Source organism: Brachyistius frenatus, unplaced genomic scaffold, assembly GCF_029030835.1.
Source record: "Brachyistius frenatus isolate BFR_SWC_R1_liver_20210118 unplaced genomic scaffold, ASM2903083v1 Contig_49, whole genome shotgun sequence".
NCBI classification, from domain to species: Eukaryota; Metazoa; Chordata; class Actinopteri; family Embiotocidae; genus Brachyistius; species Brachyistius frenatus.
Window position 1 is genome coordinate 349,719 of NW_027210648.1, and position 20,026 is coordinate 369,744.

General features: G+C 40.7%; 1 protein-coding gene across 4 annotated transcripts in view; it reads left to right on the forward strand.

Moving 5' to 3' along the window:
• Positions 1–20,019, forward strand: part of evi5b (ecotropic viral integration site 5b) — a 33,699-nt gene extending 13,680 nt beyond the window's left edge. For 2 of the 4 annotated variants that reach the window (XM_069703951.1, XM_069703950.1), the window contains 17 exons: positions 49–273; positions 471–545; positions 670–795; positions 2,039–2,182; positions 3,610–3,699; positions 3,940–4,037; positions 4,907–4,967; positions 5,053–5,106; positions 6,227–6,259; positions 6,686–6,850; positions 7,714–7,845; positions 7,982–8,122; positions 8,359–8,517; positions 8,867–9,013; positions 9,196–9,291; positions 14,855–14,950; positions 18,028–20,019. In XM_069703951.1, coding sequence (XP_069560052.1) covers positions 49–273; positions 471–545; positions 670–795; positions 2,039–2,182; positions 3,610–3,699; positions 3,940–4,037; positions 4,907–4,967; positions 5,053–5,106; positions 6,227–6,259; positions 6,686–6,850; positions 7,714–7,845; positions 7,982–8,122; positions 8,359–8,517; positions 8,867–9,013; positions 9,196–9,291; positions 14,855–14,950; positions 18,028–18,291 — 2,106 coding nt within the window. In that variant the 3' untranslated portion in view covers positions 18,292–20,019. The remainder of the gene's footprint in view (positions 1–48; positions 274–470; positions 546–669; positions 796–2,038; positions 2,183–3,609; positions 3,700–3,939; positions 4,038–4,906; positions 4,968–5,052; positions 5,107–6,226; positions 6,260–6,685; positions 6,851–7,713; positions 7,846–7,981; positions 8,123–8,358; positions 8,518–8,866; positions 9,014–9,195; positions 9,292–14,854; positions 14,951–18,027) is intronic. The other 2 variants (XM_069703952.1, XM_069703953.1) reach the window with 2 other exon arrangements.
• Positions 20,020–20,026: the final 7 nt, after the last annotated feature.

Consider the following 20,026-nt stretch of genomic DNA (forward strand, 5'->3'; position numbering starts at 1 on the left):
TTGGGACAACCTTAAAATGATCTTTTCTTTTTTTTTGTTTTCTCACAGGATCTTGTTAGAAAAGGGATTCCTCACCACTTTCGGGCAATAGTGTGGCAGCTGTTGTGTAATGCCCAAAATATACCTATCAAGGATCAGTACTCAGAACTCCTGAAGATGACATCACCCTGCGAGAAGCTGATTCGCAGAGATATCGCTCGCACTTATCCTGAACACGAGTTCTTTAAGGAGAAGGACAGCTTGGGCCAGGAGGTGCTCTTCAATGTCATGAAGGTATGTCTCCTTTTGTGTCTGACGAACCTGTAAAGTGTGCAGATAAACTGATAGTCATGTGTGCAAATAACACAACTGCTATTTTGGCTTTCACAGTAGTTTCAAGGTAAAAAATGGAAGTTGAGTAAATCCACAACGAATACTTTTTCTCTTGAATGTCAGCGAGACCCATCTAAAGCTGATTTGTGTTACCTCAGGCATATTCTCTGGTGGACCGGGAAGTTGGCTATTGTCAGGGAAGTGCATTCATTGTAGGACTTTTACTCATGCAGGTAATAATGGTGTTCACAACACATGTACACAAACACTGTAATTCAGCAGCTTCCAGGGAATAGTTTGACACGCATGATTGAACACACAGATCTTGAGGTTTGATGCATTCTGTTATGTTTCCAGATGCCAGAAGAGGAAGCATTCTGCGTGTTTGTAAAGCTGATGCAAGACTACAGATTACGAGAGCTCTTCAAACCTAGTATGGCTGAGCTGGGACTCTGCATGTACCAGTTTGAGTCCATGATCCAGGTAGAAACCTCTTCCAAACATACAAAATGTTTCTCAAAATCTAGTCTAAAAGGGTTCTACACTGTTCTTTTTTTTTTTTTTTTTTCCAAGGAGCACGTGCTCGCAAAAATTGAAAGTGCGTTAAAATGTTTGCCTGTCACGCACTCATTCACACAGACACTCACACAGTAGTGGCAACAGACCTGTCATGCAAGGTGTCATGTCCCTGTCATGGGGAGCAACTTGGGTTCAGTGTCTTCCACAAGAACACTTTGGTTTGTGGACAGGAAGATGTGGGGATCGAATAGCCAACCCTTACAATTAGTGGACAGCCAGCGCTACCATCTGAGCCACAGCCAACCTCTTACACATCAATTTCACATCAATTACGATGACCTCAACCACACTGACTCGACTAACTGAATGAATTATCATCACCGGTTGGAGAAATCCAAGCAAATACTATTAAAGAATTGCAGAACAGAGCATCAATAGTTTTTGATAATATTGCTGTCCATATGTCACTTATTACACTTCTCATATCGCTTTTGTGTATAAAAGTGCTGCAGTGAGCACGACTGTGCTGACAGGCACGCAGAGTGAAGCACACTGGAGACGCCACGGTGGCTCCACACGCACTCGTTTCCCTGAGTGTGGAAGCCATTCGGGTTTCCAGTGTGCTTTTGCCCCCACCAGTGGCAGACACGCTCTAATGGTGGCATGCAATTCCTTTTTTTGCACCTTTGTTTCAATCGGACCCCTTTTTCATGTGCTGTCCTGTTATATGAACTCTCTGCTTTCACTGCAGCAGCAACATGTTGCCACTTGTTGCATTTCCCTTTGTTTGTGACCCTCACAACTGTAGCCAGAAAACAATATGTGCTCTCTATCCTCCACCTCACCCACAAGCACTTTCTGCGTCAGAAAAATGTGCTTTTCCTGGTATTCCTCTCTGTTTTTCCTACAATTAACCATAAAGAACCACTGATCCTCTGGCTTAATTTAGACGTGCCTTGCATTAACTATTTATGGTTCAATGTGGGCGTGTTGAAGACAGGATATGATGCTGATCATGTCTAGCTAGACTGCAATCTATAAAAGGAACATCGCGTGCAGTTTTATAAATCGGAATTTCTTTTGTCGAACGGGATTTTCAACTTTTCAGCACACATACACTTTTAGCATGGATCCTGTTTTATAAATGAGGCCCCTGGTCTTGTACAGTAGTAATGGTGTGAATCTGTACGATCTTCTTCCCTCCCAGGAGCACCTCCCGGAGCTGCATATGCATTTCCAAGCTCAGAGCTTTCATACCTCCATGTATGCCTCTTCTTGGTTCCTCACCATCTTCCTCACCTCTTACCCTTTGCCTGTCGCCACAAGGATCTTCGATATCTTCATGTGTGAGGTCAGTTAAAAGGAATTGGAAGCTATCACCTGCTTTAAATGAGAAACTTTATCAACTTATATGTATCAACCCAGTGTTTCCCCAAGGATGGAGTTGTAGCATGTCGTTCACAAAAATAGCAAAGCTCGCCCTTCAGGGAAGTTTCTGTCTATTTGCCAACACCAGAGGCCTCAGTGCATACTGTACATTATGGGCAATGTTGAGCAGGAGAAATGTCTGTCTAGCCTACATAGGAGGTGTCTCAAGATTTAGGAAAATACACTTTTATTGAACATAATAAAAGTATAATCTTTACAACAATTATTGACATTTATTGAGCAAAAAATATTATTTTATCAACAACCATAGACCTTAAATCGCATAAGAAATACTACAACCACAAATACTACCCCAGGCAACACGTTTCATTCTTTTTTTTGATCAGCCAGTCTTTTTGACTCATCTGAAAATTCCAGCATGTGATTTAGCAAACAATTAATTTGTTTTCTGTTTGACCTTTATCACTGTGGTAACCGTTTACATCCACGTGGTGTTAGCTAGCAGCAACCTTCATTCAGTTCTTTATTCTTTTCATTCCTCCTTCATTCTTTTTTCCAGAATTATCTTGGATCGCCACACCATTGAATTATCAAACAGTGTCATTTTACTTAAGTGTAAAGAAATATTCACTGACGAGATCATTTATATTTACAATATTTCTGTGGGGGCATCCTGTCCAAATAATAACGCCAACATCTCTGTGAGGGAATCTGTCAGTTGTTTTTGAAACGGACAGCTTTCAAGCATAGCAAGGCCCACCTCCAGGAAATAGTAAACAATTGGTGCAAGTCCAAGCTCTGGCTTTGACTCTTCAGAATCAGAATCTGCTTTATTTATACATACAAGGAATTTGACTCCGGTTGTAATGTGCTCGCTCAATGTACAAACACAAAAAACAGACATATAAGACATAAATAGACATGTATACAGCTATAAAACATTTGCTTGTTTCTAATGCTTGTGATGCCTGTTTCACAAACGCACAGTCGTGTGCACAGGCGATTATTTCTGCATTCTAGACACGTAATCATTGATTCCACCCATGCTTTCCCTACATGGGTTAAACCTTATCCTGCCGTTGCATTTACTGAATGTCACCCTTGCTAATATTTGGCAAAGTATCTTTAAATGTCAATGTGAAATAAAAATAGTAGAGTACTTAAGATTTAGGGTAAACATTTCCCCAACTGCTAAATAAAGGTGACTGTCAAGGAAAGGTTATCCATTGGTGCCACTTGTTGGAGAAAACAAGCACTCTAATCCATATTTAATACTGACTGTGAGTGGGTTCATCACTCTCTTAAGACCCCAGCTAATTTGCGAATATTGCTAACACTTAAAAACACATGTCACAGCACACTAAACCTTCCGTCTGATAATCTCTTCAGGGTCTGGAGATTGTGTTCCGCGTGGGGCTGGCCATCCTCCAGATGAACCAGACTGAACTCATCCAGCTCGACATGGAGGGAATGTTACAGGTATATCACCCATAACCTCCACATAACTTGTCTTTCAGGCAGATCAGATTTCTGCAGCGTCGTGAAGAGAGGATTTTCCGCCACACCCTGTTAATTGTTGCATATGTCCTCCCAGCTCATACCTGTGGACATGCTCATGTTGGATGTAGTGCTTTGAGGTCACAGCAACAGCTGACTAAAATAGCAGGGTGCATAGTTGTGTGGCACTTATCCCTGCCTCTGTTCTTCACCGTGCTTCAGCACTTTCAGAAGGTCATCCCACACCAGTTTGACAGTGGACCAGATAAGGTCATCCAGGCTGCTTATCAAGTTAAATACAACGCCAAGAAGATGAAAAAGTAAGCACAACAGTTAAATCATAAACTTCCGACCTCCTTCTTTGGTTATGCTTTTTTTTTTTTTTTTTTTTTTCAAACGAGACAGTAGAAATGGACATCTTATTCCGATTCTATATTATTTGTTATTCAGCTTCCCTAGTTTACTATTGAACTACCAAACCTTTCAGTACTTATTATTATTATTCAGCTGCTACTGCAATTCATTGTATGGCAGCTTTTACTGATTGTATATTGCTGATAATTTATGACTTGAAATGAATTTGCTACGCATAAGATTTTAACAGATTTTCAGGGACAGAAATTTTTAATTCAGCCTTCTATTGTTATCTTACCGTTATTATTTTTGACTTGTAATGTGCATAATATTTTTGTCATAAGGCTTTATTTTCTGGATCTGTAATTTCCTCTAGGGTTCACCAGAAAGACTGTAGTTTGATTTTAATTATAAGGAAAATAAAACTTCATTTAAACTGAAGTAAATATTATTTTAAACTTTATTTTTCTTGTGTTCAATTTTTTTGACTGCCTGTTGACCAAATTTCAGATGTTGTTTTTTTTAAGCTTAAATTGAACAAATAAATTCATTTAGAGAATATTGCATTAACACTGTTTTTATTTTCCTATGATTAGTACAAAGGGGAATGAGTTTTATTTTTAAAGAAATTCCTTGGGAATCTTTTGTAAATTACAATGCAATATGCACACATTTTAAAACATCTCCAAAATATTGGCAGGTATGGCATTTTGTCCTTTTTATTTCTTTATTTTTTTATTTTGTACATCAGCCCCGCTGACAAATTTTTGTTGCATCTGCATTTAGTGAGGGTCACTAATATTTTTGTCTTCACGGATTCTCTGTAACATTTCAGGTTGGAGAAAGAATATACTACGATCAAAACAAAAGAGATGGAGGAGCAAGTGGAGATAAAGGTGCGTAGACATAGCTTAAAGAAATGTCCCAAAGACTCCAATATACATATTTTGTCTCGTGATTTTCTCATTTGTTTTTCTGCAGAGGTTGCGGACAGAGAACAGACTCCTGAAGCAGAGGATAGACACACTAGAGAAAGTGAGTGCATAAGTGTTTGTTACAGGTGGTCTGTCACCAGGTCGACCAATCAGTTACTGCCCCCTTGCTCATCAACTTTACTTTAACCCATCCAGCTGTGTATATCCATACATCATACATCTAACTAATGATGGGGGCCTTGTCTTTCACTAACTGGACTGTATTAATTGAAAGTCGCCATTTTTACATGAGAAACCATTACTGACTGATACAGTGACTGTTCTGAATGTAGATGAAGTCTGAAGCTGCTGGATTTAGACTTCAGGTTGTCATTGGGACTGTCTCTGTGGCTCCAATGCTTTGATGTCAAGAAATGACAATCACAAGACACGACTAACTGAAGCAGAGACTGGGACAAACCTGTGTTGAATGTGAACGAGGCTGCTTGATGCTTGAAGTTGATACAAAGCTCTGCATGCCAGGTCACACTGTTTGTATCACTTTGCACCATGTGTCTCTGAACAGGCACTCCTGTTGCCAGGTAAAAAGCGCCATGCATGGGGTCTGCTGTTCATAGTAAGGTGTCCGCTACGCTGCGTTTGCCTGCAGGGAGGAAGACTGTAGTCATCACAAGTCCGTTATTTAAAACCAGCTCGAGGCTGCTGCTCTCTGACACGTCTCTATCACTTCACTCCTACGGCCTTTTTAACTTTTCACTAACTGAAACCATTAAAATACCTAAACCACATCAGCCCAGAGCTTCCGCTCAGTTAAACACGTCCTCCTTTACACTGTTAATGTGCTGTTCTTGTAGTTCACTCTCGGCATTAACCAGGGCTGTCCTGTGCTTTTTTCCCCTGTTTGAAACCTGTCTGCGTTATCAGTATCACCTAATTCTTCACTTTGTCACCAGCTTACAATTTTTGCACCTTTTTCACCATAGCTGCATGCAATGTTCCTTTTCTGTCTCTGAACATGAACATCATTGTACATGCCACAAACGACTATTTCTGGAGGGGAAAATGAACATTGCATTTCTTCTTTAAATCAATCAATTGTTCTCTTGTGTGCTTTAAACTGTCCTCCGGATTGTCTCTCTCTCTCTCTCTCTCTCTCTCTCTCTCTCTCTCTCTCTCTCTCTCTCTCTCCGCTGTCTCTTGTTGATATTTCTGTTTTGTAGGAAAGTGCTTCCTTGGCAGATAGATTGATCCAGGTATATTCCTCATTTTCTCTTTATCCTTATGACTTCTGTGGCACCATCCTTCTTCCTACTCTTTGTCTCTCTTTAGCATTGCATGCTTGTGATTAGCACTGTGAAGGACAGTAATAATGCAGAATCTAAAGAACTCCAATGAATGAAGAAATAAACCAGATAATCAACTGATCATGTTGTTTAATAAGTGCATGCACATTCTGGTAATGTCTAAGAATGTCTAAGAAGACAAAGTAAGAGAATTACCAATAATGCTGAGGAAAAAAATTCAAATACAAATCTCATCTAACTACAGTAAAAAAAAACAAGCATGTCCTTAGAAAACCCAATCCCCTCATTCTCTCGGCTTTGCCATCCCATTTCGCCCCTTTCGTTTATTTTCTTGTCGTGCTCACTCCGCCCCTCCTCGGTTGGTTATGTCCAAAGGGACAAGTGACTCGCGCTCAAGAGGCAGAGGAAAACTACCTGGTCAAGCGGGAGCTGGCCACAGTCAAACAGCAAAGCGAGGAGGCCAGTGCTCAGCTGGAGCAGGCCACGAAAACCATCAGGCAGCTCCAGCTCCAGCAGCAGCAGCAGCAGCAGCCACAAGCGGTAAGGAGGGCCGCAGAGTCCCCAGCTGGCAGGTTGCACCGGCTCACATCCTGCCGAGCCTGCGACACGAGCTGTGACACTTGAGACTGGAATATTTTCCAGATCTGTTTGTGATGTGCAGTGCTTAAAACCTCAGGCTGAACATTTTAAGATGTTGTGGTTTGCTACAATTGTCAACTTTGTCCAGGAAGAAATGTGTTTTCACTGGTGTTTGAATGTGTCATCTGTCTCCTTATGCTCAGTTGGCATATTATTGCCGAGCAACAAATTTCAAGCAGTGGCAGATGAAAGACTTTTCTCACTTTGCACATCACCTTTGGGTAATGATCTGTTTTGGCATGCATGAATTCAAATTGAGACATGGATTACTACACATTTCTGCCACCATTTAGAGTCTTGTGCTATCTCAGAAATGTATTCATGAATTCGTAAGCAGTTGTCTTGCAGGCTGGTAGATTGAACATATGGCCCACCGAATCCTCTTCTCGCATATCTGGTGACCTAACAGTCTTAATTATTGATGGTTGGATTCAGGATGATAATGTGCAGGCATTACCATGTTTTACATATTTTGCTGTCTTGTTTCACAATGAGTTCCCATTCATTATTTATGTGGAAGTGAAAGGGGAAAATAGCTGATGTCAGCTGAAATTAAATTATTTGCTGGAGTGTGAAAAGGCACTGAGGTCTATTTTCACCAGACTATCTGTAGCGTTATCTTCGACTTTTTTTTAGCAGACAATAATCATTTTAAGGAATATGGCTTACTGGAGGTTGAATATTTTGTTTGCAGTGGTACACGCAGGTATATGTGCTGCCATGGTTTTCTGTCTCTGCTCACTCACACATCCGATTGGTTGTAGAAGGGAGCCCCTCGGTTCTCTGAGGAGTCCGTCCTGCAGCTGGAGAGAGAGCTGGTGCAGGCCCGACTGAAGGAGGCAGAGTCCCAGTGTGCTCTCAAAGAAATGCAAGACAAGATCCTCGATATAGAGAAGGCGAGTTGCCTCATTGCACTGCACTGCACTGCCTTAATCTTAGCTAGCACAGTATATCATTATGTGAGCTAACTACACTCTCATTCCTCTAAACCAGCTTTAAAAAAAACATATATTTGTTACATAACTTATTTAGAGAAACACGTCATTACCAGATGACACCAATGTGGCACGACTACAAGAGGAGCTGATCGGAGTGAAGCTGAGGGAAGCAGAGGCTCTGACTGGACTGAAAGAGCTGAGACAGCAGGTCAGAGACCTGGAGGAGCACTGGCAGGTGAGCATCAACATTTCAGCACACAGGACAGTGCAAGAAAATATATCGTACAGAGATCAAATTATTGATCAAACAACCAAAATAAAAATACAAATTCTGACTCAAAATGCAGGTGCTGCTTGTGGACACCAAGCTGCACATCTTATACCATGTTGGTTACAGTGCAAACATTTATGACAGATAAATGGATAAAGTCTAGAGTTTGTTACCGACTGCCTGCAACCCTTCTCCCCCAGCGTCACTTGGCACGCACCGCTGGTCGCTGGAAGGACAGCCCAAAGAAGAACGCCTTGAGTGAGCTACAAGACGAGCTGATGAGCGTGAGGCTGCGTGAGGCCGAGGCCCAGGCAGAGCTCCGAGAGACACGACAAAGAATGCTGGAGCTGGAGACGCAGGTCAGAGGTCACATCATTCTAACCTGCCAATTCATTCGTTTGCTTTTTTGTCATGTATTTTCAAATGCAGTTAATCATACAAACTGAATTGTAGACACATCTGGAAGTGAGTTTGATCTAGAACAAATAAGTATATTGGCTTAAAAAGAAGGGAATTCTCCACCTGTATTGTCAAACAGTGGCCTTCAGAGGGCAGTAGTCGTCTGTTCTGTATAATTCAAAAACTTGGGGGAAGTTATGTCGGCAGCCTCACCCCACTGGGCTTTTGTCAGCTTTTTATCCAGATTGACTCGATCATTCATTAAAACCAAAATAATTACTGTTGCTAATGTATCTCGTGCTCTTTCAGAATCAGATCCACAGTAACCAGCTGCGACGGGCGGAGCAGGAGAGTCGCTGTCTCAATGAGCGCATGCAAACAGTGATGGTGCAAAATAGAGATCTGCATGTGCAACTGCAAGAGATCAAGCGGAGACAAGCTGAGATTGAATGCAAGGTACAAACTGCCGTCGATCTACAGCACTGCGACTGCTGGGGCAAACCACCACAGCTCTGTTGTGGCACAAGCTGTGAAGTACAACCCATGAACTTAAAAACGAAAAAAAGAATATATAAAGTTGTAGAGTTGAACTACGTTTGCTGCCACCTGAGAGTTGTTCTCTGGTTTGTTTTCTGCAGAGTAAAGAACAGGTGATGGCAGTGAGGCTGAGGGAAGCTGACAACATTGCTGCTATGGCTGAACTCCAGCAACAGATATCAGAGCTTGAGATTCAGGTGAAGTCCCATCTCACTTTACTTCCTCTGCATCAAGCTGTTTGGTTTCCTCAACTCCCTCACAAACCACATTATAGTTATTTAAACTTCTTTCAGCCATAGCGGTAGGCGTCCCACACAGGAATGTATCATATAGTTGTGACAAAGCTGAGTAATATTCTTATTTCCACTGATCGGAGGATCTAGTCGGCTAGTATGTACTTACTATGAGCTACGGGCTCCTATATGGACACATTATTATCTGCCAGAGTTAGACCAATGGTTGTTCATTGACATGGCAGATTTCTGTATTTGTGTTTTTTTGCTGTCCGCTCTTTCTATTGCTGGAAATGGGTAGGGCTCTGATTGGACAAGATGATGTCATGAATTTCTATCCACCAATCTGTATTTCACAAGTATAATAATCTGATCTGATCATAGTTGATGTGTTGTTTACTTCCATTGCCAAGGACACTCCAATGTCAATCAAATCTGGACACGCCCTCCTTTTGTCCTGATGAAGCACATGAGCTGACGTGTTTATTTTTGTCTGAAGTTTGCCTTTTAAATCATGGATATGTCAAATTGTTTTCAGCACATGAGCCAAAAGTAAATGTAATTCTGCGATGTCCTAAAAAAAAAAAACATTTTTATAATTTTCATTTGATTATTTCATTTGAAAGCTGGAAATAATGTATGACACTTGTATTTTTGTGCAAACACTAAATATAAAAGCAGCTTAATGAAGCTGGACAAACCTGAATCTAAATGTGTACTCCCTGTATGAATTAGTTTCAACAAGCAGGAGTGAAGGGACCAGTGTTTATCCCCAAACAAATGTAACGCTACAACAACAAGGGTGACCAAATCAAATACAGGCCTTTTCTTAAAAAGTCAACAGTCATAGTACTGAATGGAGACAGTGATCTAAAACTCAGTTAAGGCTTGTTTGTGGGCTCAACCTTTTCACAGCACACTTTTTTGTAAACGCAAGCTACTTGATGAATAGTGAGTGTGGAAACAGGCAGGTAATGTTGCCTGTTGCCATAGAGGAAGGATGGGGATTTTTTTTTTATACGCTTTAAATGCAGTGGAATGGGTCTGAAGATGCTTTCAGTCATGATGAACTCAGGATTATAATTTTAAACACATGACTTGTATGCACAGACATCCATTTATGTATTTCAAAGATACAAGTCTGTTGTGGTTTATTTGAAATTTTGCAGTTGTGGTATTTTTATTTGTTGGTTGTAAATTGTGGTAAAATCATGATCATAAACTGGATATAAGGTTAATCATTGATTTTGTAGTAGTTACACACAGTCTTACTCTGTATTGAGCCCACACATATTCTTATAATGTATAAATCTTTTTGGAAATTGTTCATGATTTGTTATTACTTGTAACACAGAAAACTCAGAAAGCTTATTGACTCATCAGCACTAATCAGTGTGTGTGTGGGGGGAGGGGGATCGCTGCAAACTGATTATCCATAAATAGAACTTCCAGAAGTTGCGTGTACAGTAGTAGTACCTACCTTTCAGTCAGTAGCACATCCCTGAGTTATATGTTGTGAGTCTGTTTCAACAGTCTGCATCTGCTTTGCACGATTGGGTGCTGCGTTTCCCGCCCTCCCCCATTCTTTAATCGGAGTGAGTGATCCGCTGCTGTCACATCAGGGTTGTGTTGATGTCTCAGCCTTGTTCATTTCTTGATTTGCTGAAGTCTAACTATTTTCACTTTGAGGTGCTCTTTAAGCAGATTTTCTTGAGGCACCCAGAGTCTAGCAAGATTGCTGCCTTACACAATATCTATAGAGAATACATAACACGAGCCCCACGTCAGACGCTTCAATGCCGACCCCGATTTGTTTCACCAGAGCTTCCTCTGGGCTTAGTTTTTTCTTTGAGTTTTCCTCGTCTAGTTTCTGAACACATCAGACCTACAGGTGTGGAAGAGCTGCCACCTCCTTCCACAGTTCATTTATCAACCGCATTGCAGAGACCGACTCTGGTGCTGGACTGATTGCATCGAGCAGAGATTTAGGTCGTGAATTACAAACTCACTAACTGTGGTCAGACATTTATATACATAAAATGCCTAATAAATTTATAAAAGTTAGTGTATTAAGAAAAACAAAAAGGCTACAGCGAGAGAGGATGTCTTATTGTGTGATGTTCACGTGCTTATTTACTTGTATATATTTATGTGGTGTATATAATCATTTTAATCAAGGGGAGGGAAATGTGATCCCATCACAAGTGGTCACTCGAAGGCACACGTGGAGACGCATGGAAAGGTTCTTATCAGAGCTGTCCACTTGTGATTGGACCTCTGACTGTACATTTCTATTTACATTTGCACCTAAGCTCTCCATTTATTTTTCTTTGGTGATAAGCTGTAGTGGCAGCAGTGTTTTTTGGACTTCACTTCCCAGAGATCCAAACAGAGTTGCCTTGTGTGACATCGGTAATTTGACATTTGAAGAGCGAGGGGAAGTGTGAGCCTGTTGTGTTAGCTCCGCCTACCCTCTCTGACAGAACAACCGATGGGAAACGCGTCGGTAACGCTGTCCTGCTTGGGATGTATCCCAGGATTGTTGCCACAGATACCCAGCTCATTGAGTTTATTACACTGCAAATGCAAAGTATTTCATCAGTGGGCCACAGACTCAGTCTCCATGGTCGTACCTCATTTGGCAATCAGTAGTGATTTAATAGACATATTTATATGATAATCATTGAGATTATTGCTTTAAGAACTTGTAGTCTGGCTCATGAGATGTCAAATGTTTCTAAAAATCTGCCGTTGACCGTCTAGTTCGGTTTGCATTCTCTGCCTTTCCGCTATCTTTGTGTTATCGTTTACAAAGTCCCTGTTGACTGGCATAAAAAGGGCTAAGTCCCTTCAAAAGATCAAACAGAACCAAAGAAGTTTAATTGTGTTTCAGACAGTGAAAATTTTAAGATGGGAGCAACATTTTCTTTCTTTCCCTGCTGTATAGGAACCAGAGTATATACTATATACTGTAATATACTGTGTTATAAGTCTTTTAGTTACTGTTTATATATTTCCTCTAAATGCTAAACTGGAGAGGGAGGTTTTGTTGATTTATTATAAGTATTGGTTTCTTTAACGGTGTCAAACTAAAACTTCGGTTATATGGGAAGTCCTGTTGGAAACAGTTATAGCTTGGTGTACTTTTAGTATTTACGGTTGTACATATTCTCCTAATTCGTTGAGGATGTTTCAGATAGTCTAAGCTGGAGACTATTTATAAGTATGCCACCTACTAAAACCCCTCCTCCTCTTCCCCTCCGCAGGCACAGACAATTGCTCAGTGTGGTCTGAGGTTTGGTTACTTAGCGATAGAGCAAAAACATGCAACACCAAAAATTTACCACTACCGCTCTCATACTTTTTAGAATCTGCGTAATTAACTCATGAGTTGAATATCTCAATAACATAAAGCAACCTTGCACTTTATTACAACGACCTTTCCCTTTTTTATGTATAAAAAATTTCCAGAATTTGCAGGTTTGTGTGTTTTTTTTAAATATTTGTTTCATCTTGTCAGACGGAAGGTATAAAATCACTGTGCCAGTTTTGACTACTTGGTCTGTGGTTTGGTTACCCCTCAATAACTTGTTGGTGAAAATGGTTTCAATCAGAGGAATCGTGACTTTTTGATCAGAGGTGGTGACACATGTTGATGACACTTTGCTGCTCAGGTAAGAGTGTGATCAGATTAACAGTATGACTTTCAACATGTAGAGCAGTAGCAGATGTTGTCGTAGATCCAGTCACATGTAGCATATAGCTATGAAACAACCCAGATAATCCTGCAGAGATTTAATGAACAGATCTAAAGGAAAAAAAAGATAACAATCACTGAGTAATAATGGCAAACTTGGCCTTTGATACCAACATGTGTAGAAAGGTTTCTGTGTAGGACTCTTTCACTGTCAGTCATGTTCAATGCCACAGTGCTCTGTCTCAGCCTGAAAGGAAGTGGTTTCTCATCTTGAAGCAGAGACTCTACCAAAGGTGATATGCATGGTTTGTTTTGAGGTTTCTATGACATGCTCAGAGATTTATACTAAATGTTTTTTTTAAAAGACAATCCTCCCTAATTCTCCCTATCGTGTCATGTTAATTTAAAAAATAAAAAAAATCTGTATGAGCAGTTGGCCCAAAAAAAGAGCAAACTCTTATAACAAACATGTGTATTACAGTTTAAAATGTGATCATGCTGTTTGGAGGAATCGTTTTACACTAATCATATCTAGGAAGCTAAAAGATATAGTCAGTTGAAAGTTAGGTCATATTAAAAATTTAACTTTAATCAGACATTTTCATGCTGTATGGTTTCACACATCCTTCACAGATGTCTTTTCAGATTCTAAATAACTTATGCGTCATTGCCACAATAATGGGGATGCACATAAAGTGTAAAAAAAAATCTGTAAACATGCTGACTGAGATGACAAATACTGTTGAATGACATTCGTATGCATTTCAAATGAGCTTATTTTCTAGGCTGTGATTTCTCTCACTTGCTTAGGATGTGATGATGTTGATTACAATTGTTCTGATGAAAGATTGTTTTGCCAGATTATCACGTTCTCTGCGTCCAGTACTCTAAAGATATTTAACATACAGGTATATTAATTTAGAATTAGTCGACTTTTTAAAACACCTGGCTACTTTTTTTCAATCGCTCCACTTTTACAACTATATAAAGCAGAGTGAGAGTAAAGGGGCACCAGGAAGGCATTTCTGCGAGACGTTTGACGTCCCCAGCCACAGCCTGACACCTGGTGATTCACACAGCTGAACACCAGGAAGTCTTATTAACTGTCTGCCGTTGTTGTTGCAGTGTTTTGGAGCAGCAAAACCTCAAAAACAAACGATTCTTGCAATAATCTCGTGTTCAGACCTCTACATTTAAAAAAAAAAAAAAGAAGCCTTCTGGGACTCTCCAAATTCAACCCCACCATACCACAGAAATCAAAAAAATCCTCAGTCTCACCTCTTTACCTCAACCCCATGTGTTGTGAACAGCGCCCTTCACGGACTCACTGCAGAACTGGCAGGTTTAAGGGTGATCGAGGTTTGAAATAGGGTACGTGTTTATTTTCGATGGCTGCAGATGCACTGAGGGAGATAAACATCACATTGGCTGTTTTAACTGTTAGAGACAACAACCAGCTCCATCCCCAGGGCCCCCAGGAGGAAATCAAGCACAAATGACTGTGTTTTATGTTTCACTAAACATCTGTCACTTTGGTCGCCCGCCACACATGCAGGGGCACTTTGTGATGCTGCTTTTTTAGCAGCGGTGCTCTCATGTCTGCGGCCGTTTGTCCTGCCCTGTACAGTCGGTCCACAACCATTAACAGAAGACGTGTATGTTGTTGCTATTTGCACACACTCTCGGCATTTAAGAGTATGCTATGCCATTGATTTAGATTTAAGCACTTTACGTGATGGTAAATACTTCTTAATCTTTCTCAGTATTTAGAAAAGCCACTTGTGCCTCTGAGTGTTGTACCCATTTGAAGGTTGTCTCTTCTCCCAACAGAAAGAAGAAGGAAAGGTCCAAGGCCAGCTGAACCACACAGACTCGAGCCAGTACATCCGCGACCTTAAAGACCAGATAGCGGAGTTAAAACATGAGGTGAGACCCGTTCTAAACAAGCACCAGGTCTTCTTCTAATCATGTTACCTTCTTTTTTTTTTAAGTTCTATCGAGGTTTCAGATTTTGTTGTTGTCAACTCTTTGAGCTTGCCTTTCGCAAGATTTCACTCTGTACCCTCCGATATGGTTTTACTTTGAGGCGAACAGATTAGTTGAAGTGTTGACTCCACCCAGAGACTTCCTGTGTGGAGTTGACATGGTTTGCACCTCTTGTAGATACATTCACAAACATGGCCTACAGATGTTCAAACCAGGTATTTACCAAGCGTATCACCGTGTTGGGCCAAACGTTATAGCAACATTTGATAGTTTAGAACTAGTATAATGCCACTAGTGATGAATTCAAGTTACATGAGGGAACTGAAAGCATTTGACCTTAGTTTAACTACAATCAGACTTTCACCTTTGTTCTTTGTTCTGTCCTGTCCTGTGATGTGATGGAAAAAAAAACAGGTAACAAGTCACAGTCACTTCCACTCTTTGTTTGGTGGTCATCTTCAAGCCTTAAGAGTGGCCCGCTATTACTAACATGAATTTAAATATCTGCAGTGAGCAAACCTGAAAGTATGATTGGCTCGATAACAAGTCCCACCATCCCCCTCCCTCACAATTTGAATTAAAACCTGCATCATCACCATGCTGGAAATTTTGACTGCAGCCAGTCAGATGTTTTTATTTGGTCACAATTTCCTTTTTGCATGGCAACAACAGGAAGGCAGACTGCCAAGTTTAGAAAGGTGTTGGTAAACATAGACTATTTTTGTGATAATGTTAATTGCGTACTGTGATGTGAACTGCCGTCTGAATGCGTTTCTTCCTACATGTCTGTCTTATGCATGGCAGGCCGACCCAGGTGAGTTGTTTCAGATGTAAACCTCAAGTGTGTAAAACCTGACTTTGTGTTGACCCCAATCTCATTATGTTTGTAGCCCTCATCCAAGTCCTATTTGGGTCTGTTTAATTAATGACAGTCCGGATTGCTACCGTAGGGCAGTTTAGGGAAGCAGCTGTGTTCTGCTCCAAATCAGAGGTGGGGAAGTTGTCCTGACATTCTCTGATCAAACCAACCATAGTCTTCGTCCATTTCCGGGTTTTTTGTGGGTTTTTTTCATCTGTAAAACTAAAACATATGGTCAGAAAATACTTTAGATTAAGTGTAAATCTTATTTGTTTTTGATTTTTGAGTTCAGATTGCTGTCACTGCTCCCCCTTGTGGAAGATGGAGAAACAAAACACCCCTTACATACTATGATTCTCACTTCCTACGGTGTGTTTTCATCTACAAAGTACTTGTCAACCTTTGGGGACAAGCCGGGTGTGAGTTTTGGTCAAGGGGAAAAAAAGTTGACGATTTAAATGTGTGTCAAGAAAATATTAAATAATTCCCCACCTCGTTTTTATCATTGCACTGCCCCAGAGTGGCAGTTTCAATGTTGTTGTTGCAGTATTGTGCAGTGGCATTAAAAGCATTCTACTCTATTAACCTCTGTTAAATTGGCACTCCCCTAAACTTTGCAACTGCGACTGTCTATTTAAATGGAGCTACTCATCACACATGAAGAGAGTTATACAGTAGCATCGTACCAAATCCATACTACACATTCGCTCTTAAGTGTTGAGTTTAAATTCACATAAAGTAAACCAAACAAAAATAGCTCATTTAGAATCCACAGTTGAGATGGAAGAGCTACTACTAAGTTATGTAAATATGAACTAACTGTGGTGGAATGACTTCATATAACTCTCTGAAAACAAAATAGTGTTGAAACTTGGCAAAGCTATTTTGTTTTCTCTTTTGGTTTCATTCGAAAGTCAAAGCTTGTTTGTACTGAACAGAATGGTGAATTATATTGACTCTGTGTACCAACTGTACATCCAAAATACTCATCAGCTGTATACTGTCGGAGTGCTGTATGGAATGGGTTCACGTCTGATTGCATTGTTCCCTTTTTTTTTTTTTTTTTTGGCTTGAATTGCTCCCTGCATGTTAGAACTGTGAAAGACATCTCATCATATTTGTGCCAGTGATGTTGCTAAAATATCACAGATTGCCACAGACAAGTTTGGTCATATCATGTTTGTCTATCTTTGTGTTCTCCGTGCTTTGACCAGTCGTCTGTATTTTCAGAGTCTCGTTGTCATCATCCCAAATCACAGATAAATGATACGGGGAGCGAGAGCCAATCGAGCTTCTGACTTTCTCCGTCATTGCTCATTTTAAATGTCACCATAGCCAATCTCACAGAACAGCTGCTCCCAATAACTTTCATTTTTTGTTCAGTTTTACAATATCGTCATCATAATAATTCCACTTGCAGGTTACAGCTTAGCAATGCTGCTGGTTAAGGTTGTATTCATGAGTAACTCTACTCCTACTACTATTACTACGATTACTCCTCCTGACATCCTGCAACAGAAACTGAATATGCGTAAATAACACTAATGTTGTGAATGCAGTTGCATCAAAATACAGTTTCTACAGACATCTATATCCTGTCAGTATTAAACTTCATGTTTCAGAGACACAAGCCTGTGATGCAAAAGTAGACCTGATGCATAAAGATGTCAGACAGGGATGAAGATCTGGCAGACCCAGTGGATACACACACACACACACACACACACACACACACACACACACACACACACACACACACACACACACACACACACACACACACACACACACACACACACACACACACACACACACACACACACACACACACACACACACACTCATATCAGATAGAATGGCAGCAGATCATCTTTTGCTCTCTGCTATGGCATGTGTGCGCAGAGCTTTGGAGCTGCTGGTTTGTCAGATTGTATAACTGCACCTTTGGATTGGCAGATAGAAAGGATGTTTCTTTCAATTAAGTCACTGTTGCTGATTAAAAGTGATCATTATCGCAGTTTTTTTTTTTTTTTTATGGAGAAAGAGAAAATAAGCTAAATAAAGCTAAGTAGAAACGTAACATACATGGTTTGTTTTGGCACGCAGGATGAAACAGTTGGTGTCAGCGCTAACAACTTTCCGTGCTTACTTTTGACAGATTTGCTGTTTAAAAGGTCAGAGGGGTTTGGCCAGTCAGCCCGCTTTTGATGGGATCCACATCGTCAATCACTATGAGTCGTACCAGTCTTCAGATGACGATGGAGGCAAGGACCCCACCCTCCGGGACACCCGGCAGAGGAGCGGTGGCCGTGTAAAACTGCACCCCAACCTCAGGGACAGCAGCAGTGAGGAGGAGGAGGACGGGGAGGCGCTGCGACTCTCCGTGCCGCAGAGCAGCAGCCACAAGTCCACCACCGTGTGACCGTCACTTGCTGGCTGCCAGAGTCGAGACAGAGGCTGTCAGCATGAATGGAGGAGGAGAGGGGGTGTTTCCAGCAGCCGTTTCAGAGAAGAGGTCTGAACCTGGAGTTCTAAACTACAGACAGGAAATGCATCATCATTTCATATTGTGAAAATCACACTTACGGATTTAGTTTTCTTTGTTTACCTCCCTTTTTGTAATTTTTGTATTGCCTCAAGCAGTTGTCTGTCTGAGCACCACTCACAGGAGCAGAGGTCAGTCGAGACCTGAGCTGAGAATTATCAAACTACTGGGCCACAGAGTCCAGAGGAGGGAGGAGGAGGAAGGAGGAGGAGGAAGGGGGAAGAGGAGGAGGAGGAGGAGTTGTCAGGGATTTAAAGAGGAGAGGGGGATGGGGTCTGTCTGTCACTCCTATGAACCCTCGTGTAGATCCAACAAAGAGAAAGAGACTGTGCAATAAAACATCACACATGCTACATAACACACGTCAGCTAATGTTTTTATATTTTTAAGGTATTTTATAAAAGAACATCAGAAATGTATTGATGCCGTTACTAAGTGTCCATCACGCAGAGGCAGAATTGTATGAGTGCTGTGTGTCTAAATATATATATATATATATGCATATATATATGAAACCTTTTTTTCTTCCTTGATGAGTTTGATCAGAGCCTGGTATCAAAGCCACTTCTATCAGCCAGCGATGACTTCTCGGCCTTAAAGCATTTGACGCATGCCTTTCACCAGGGTTGGTGTACCACAAGGTCAATGTGACATCTGCATACATGTAGATATGTAAATGTGTATTATGTTGGTGTTTTTTTTTCCAATTCCCTTTGAACTTGAAAATATGTATCTTTGCATATCTGTTTTAGAATATATTGTACAATATAGAGAAAAAAGGGACATATTAGTTAGTTTAATATGTCAAAACATGACAAATCCTGCTTTTGAGAGACAAGAAGAGAGTTCCTGTTAGAAGATGTAACTAGTCTCCGTTCAAGCCTTCAGTTTGCTGTTTCCAGAGCAGTAAACATGAGTAATAAGTGCAGAGGGGGGCAGATTTATTTCTTAGTTACTGTTGCTGTAGTACTGAGTTCTCTGAAAGCATCCTGACTTTACTTTCATGATGAGAAAAAGCAGAAAGTCTATTGAGCACATACTACGTTTGCTGATGAGTCAAGCATGTCTATCAGATGTATAATGTATTACAAATTTGTATGCAAATGGGTGACAGTCAGAGGGAATTAGAATATGGAGATAAAGCTGAGATAACATGATGTGGTACCCTTAACAACACCATCTGGAGACCAATCAGGAGCTGCCAGGTTGTTACCAAAGCTAGCACTATATTTTGTATTGTGCTCATCCTCAAGCCAATCCCACTTAATTTCATGTGCAAGGATGGGATGTGGAAAACAATATATGTCTGAATGTCTGAATTGAACACTAACTCCTGTATTCAGAGCAAAAACAAAGTGGGAGTGAATGCAGCTGTCATGTTCAGGAACTGGAAAAGATTCTGACTATGATCTGATGATGATGATGATGATGATGATGATGATGATGATGTCCCTTCCAGGAAGAGGCACTTTTTGAGTCTGCAGTGCAGCAAGGACATTCATGGCAACACTATGGAGCAGTCAAGCACGCTCAAAAAACGAAAATGAGATTGTTGTGCGTGCGTGTGTGAGGAGGAGTTCACAATAAAGTGTTTGATAAATCGTGTGCTAAT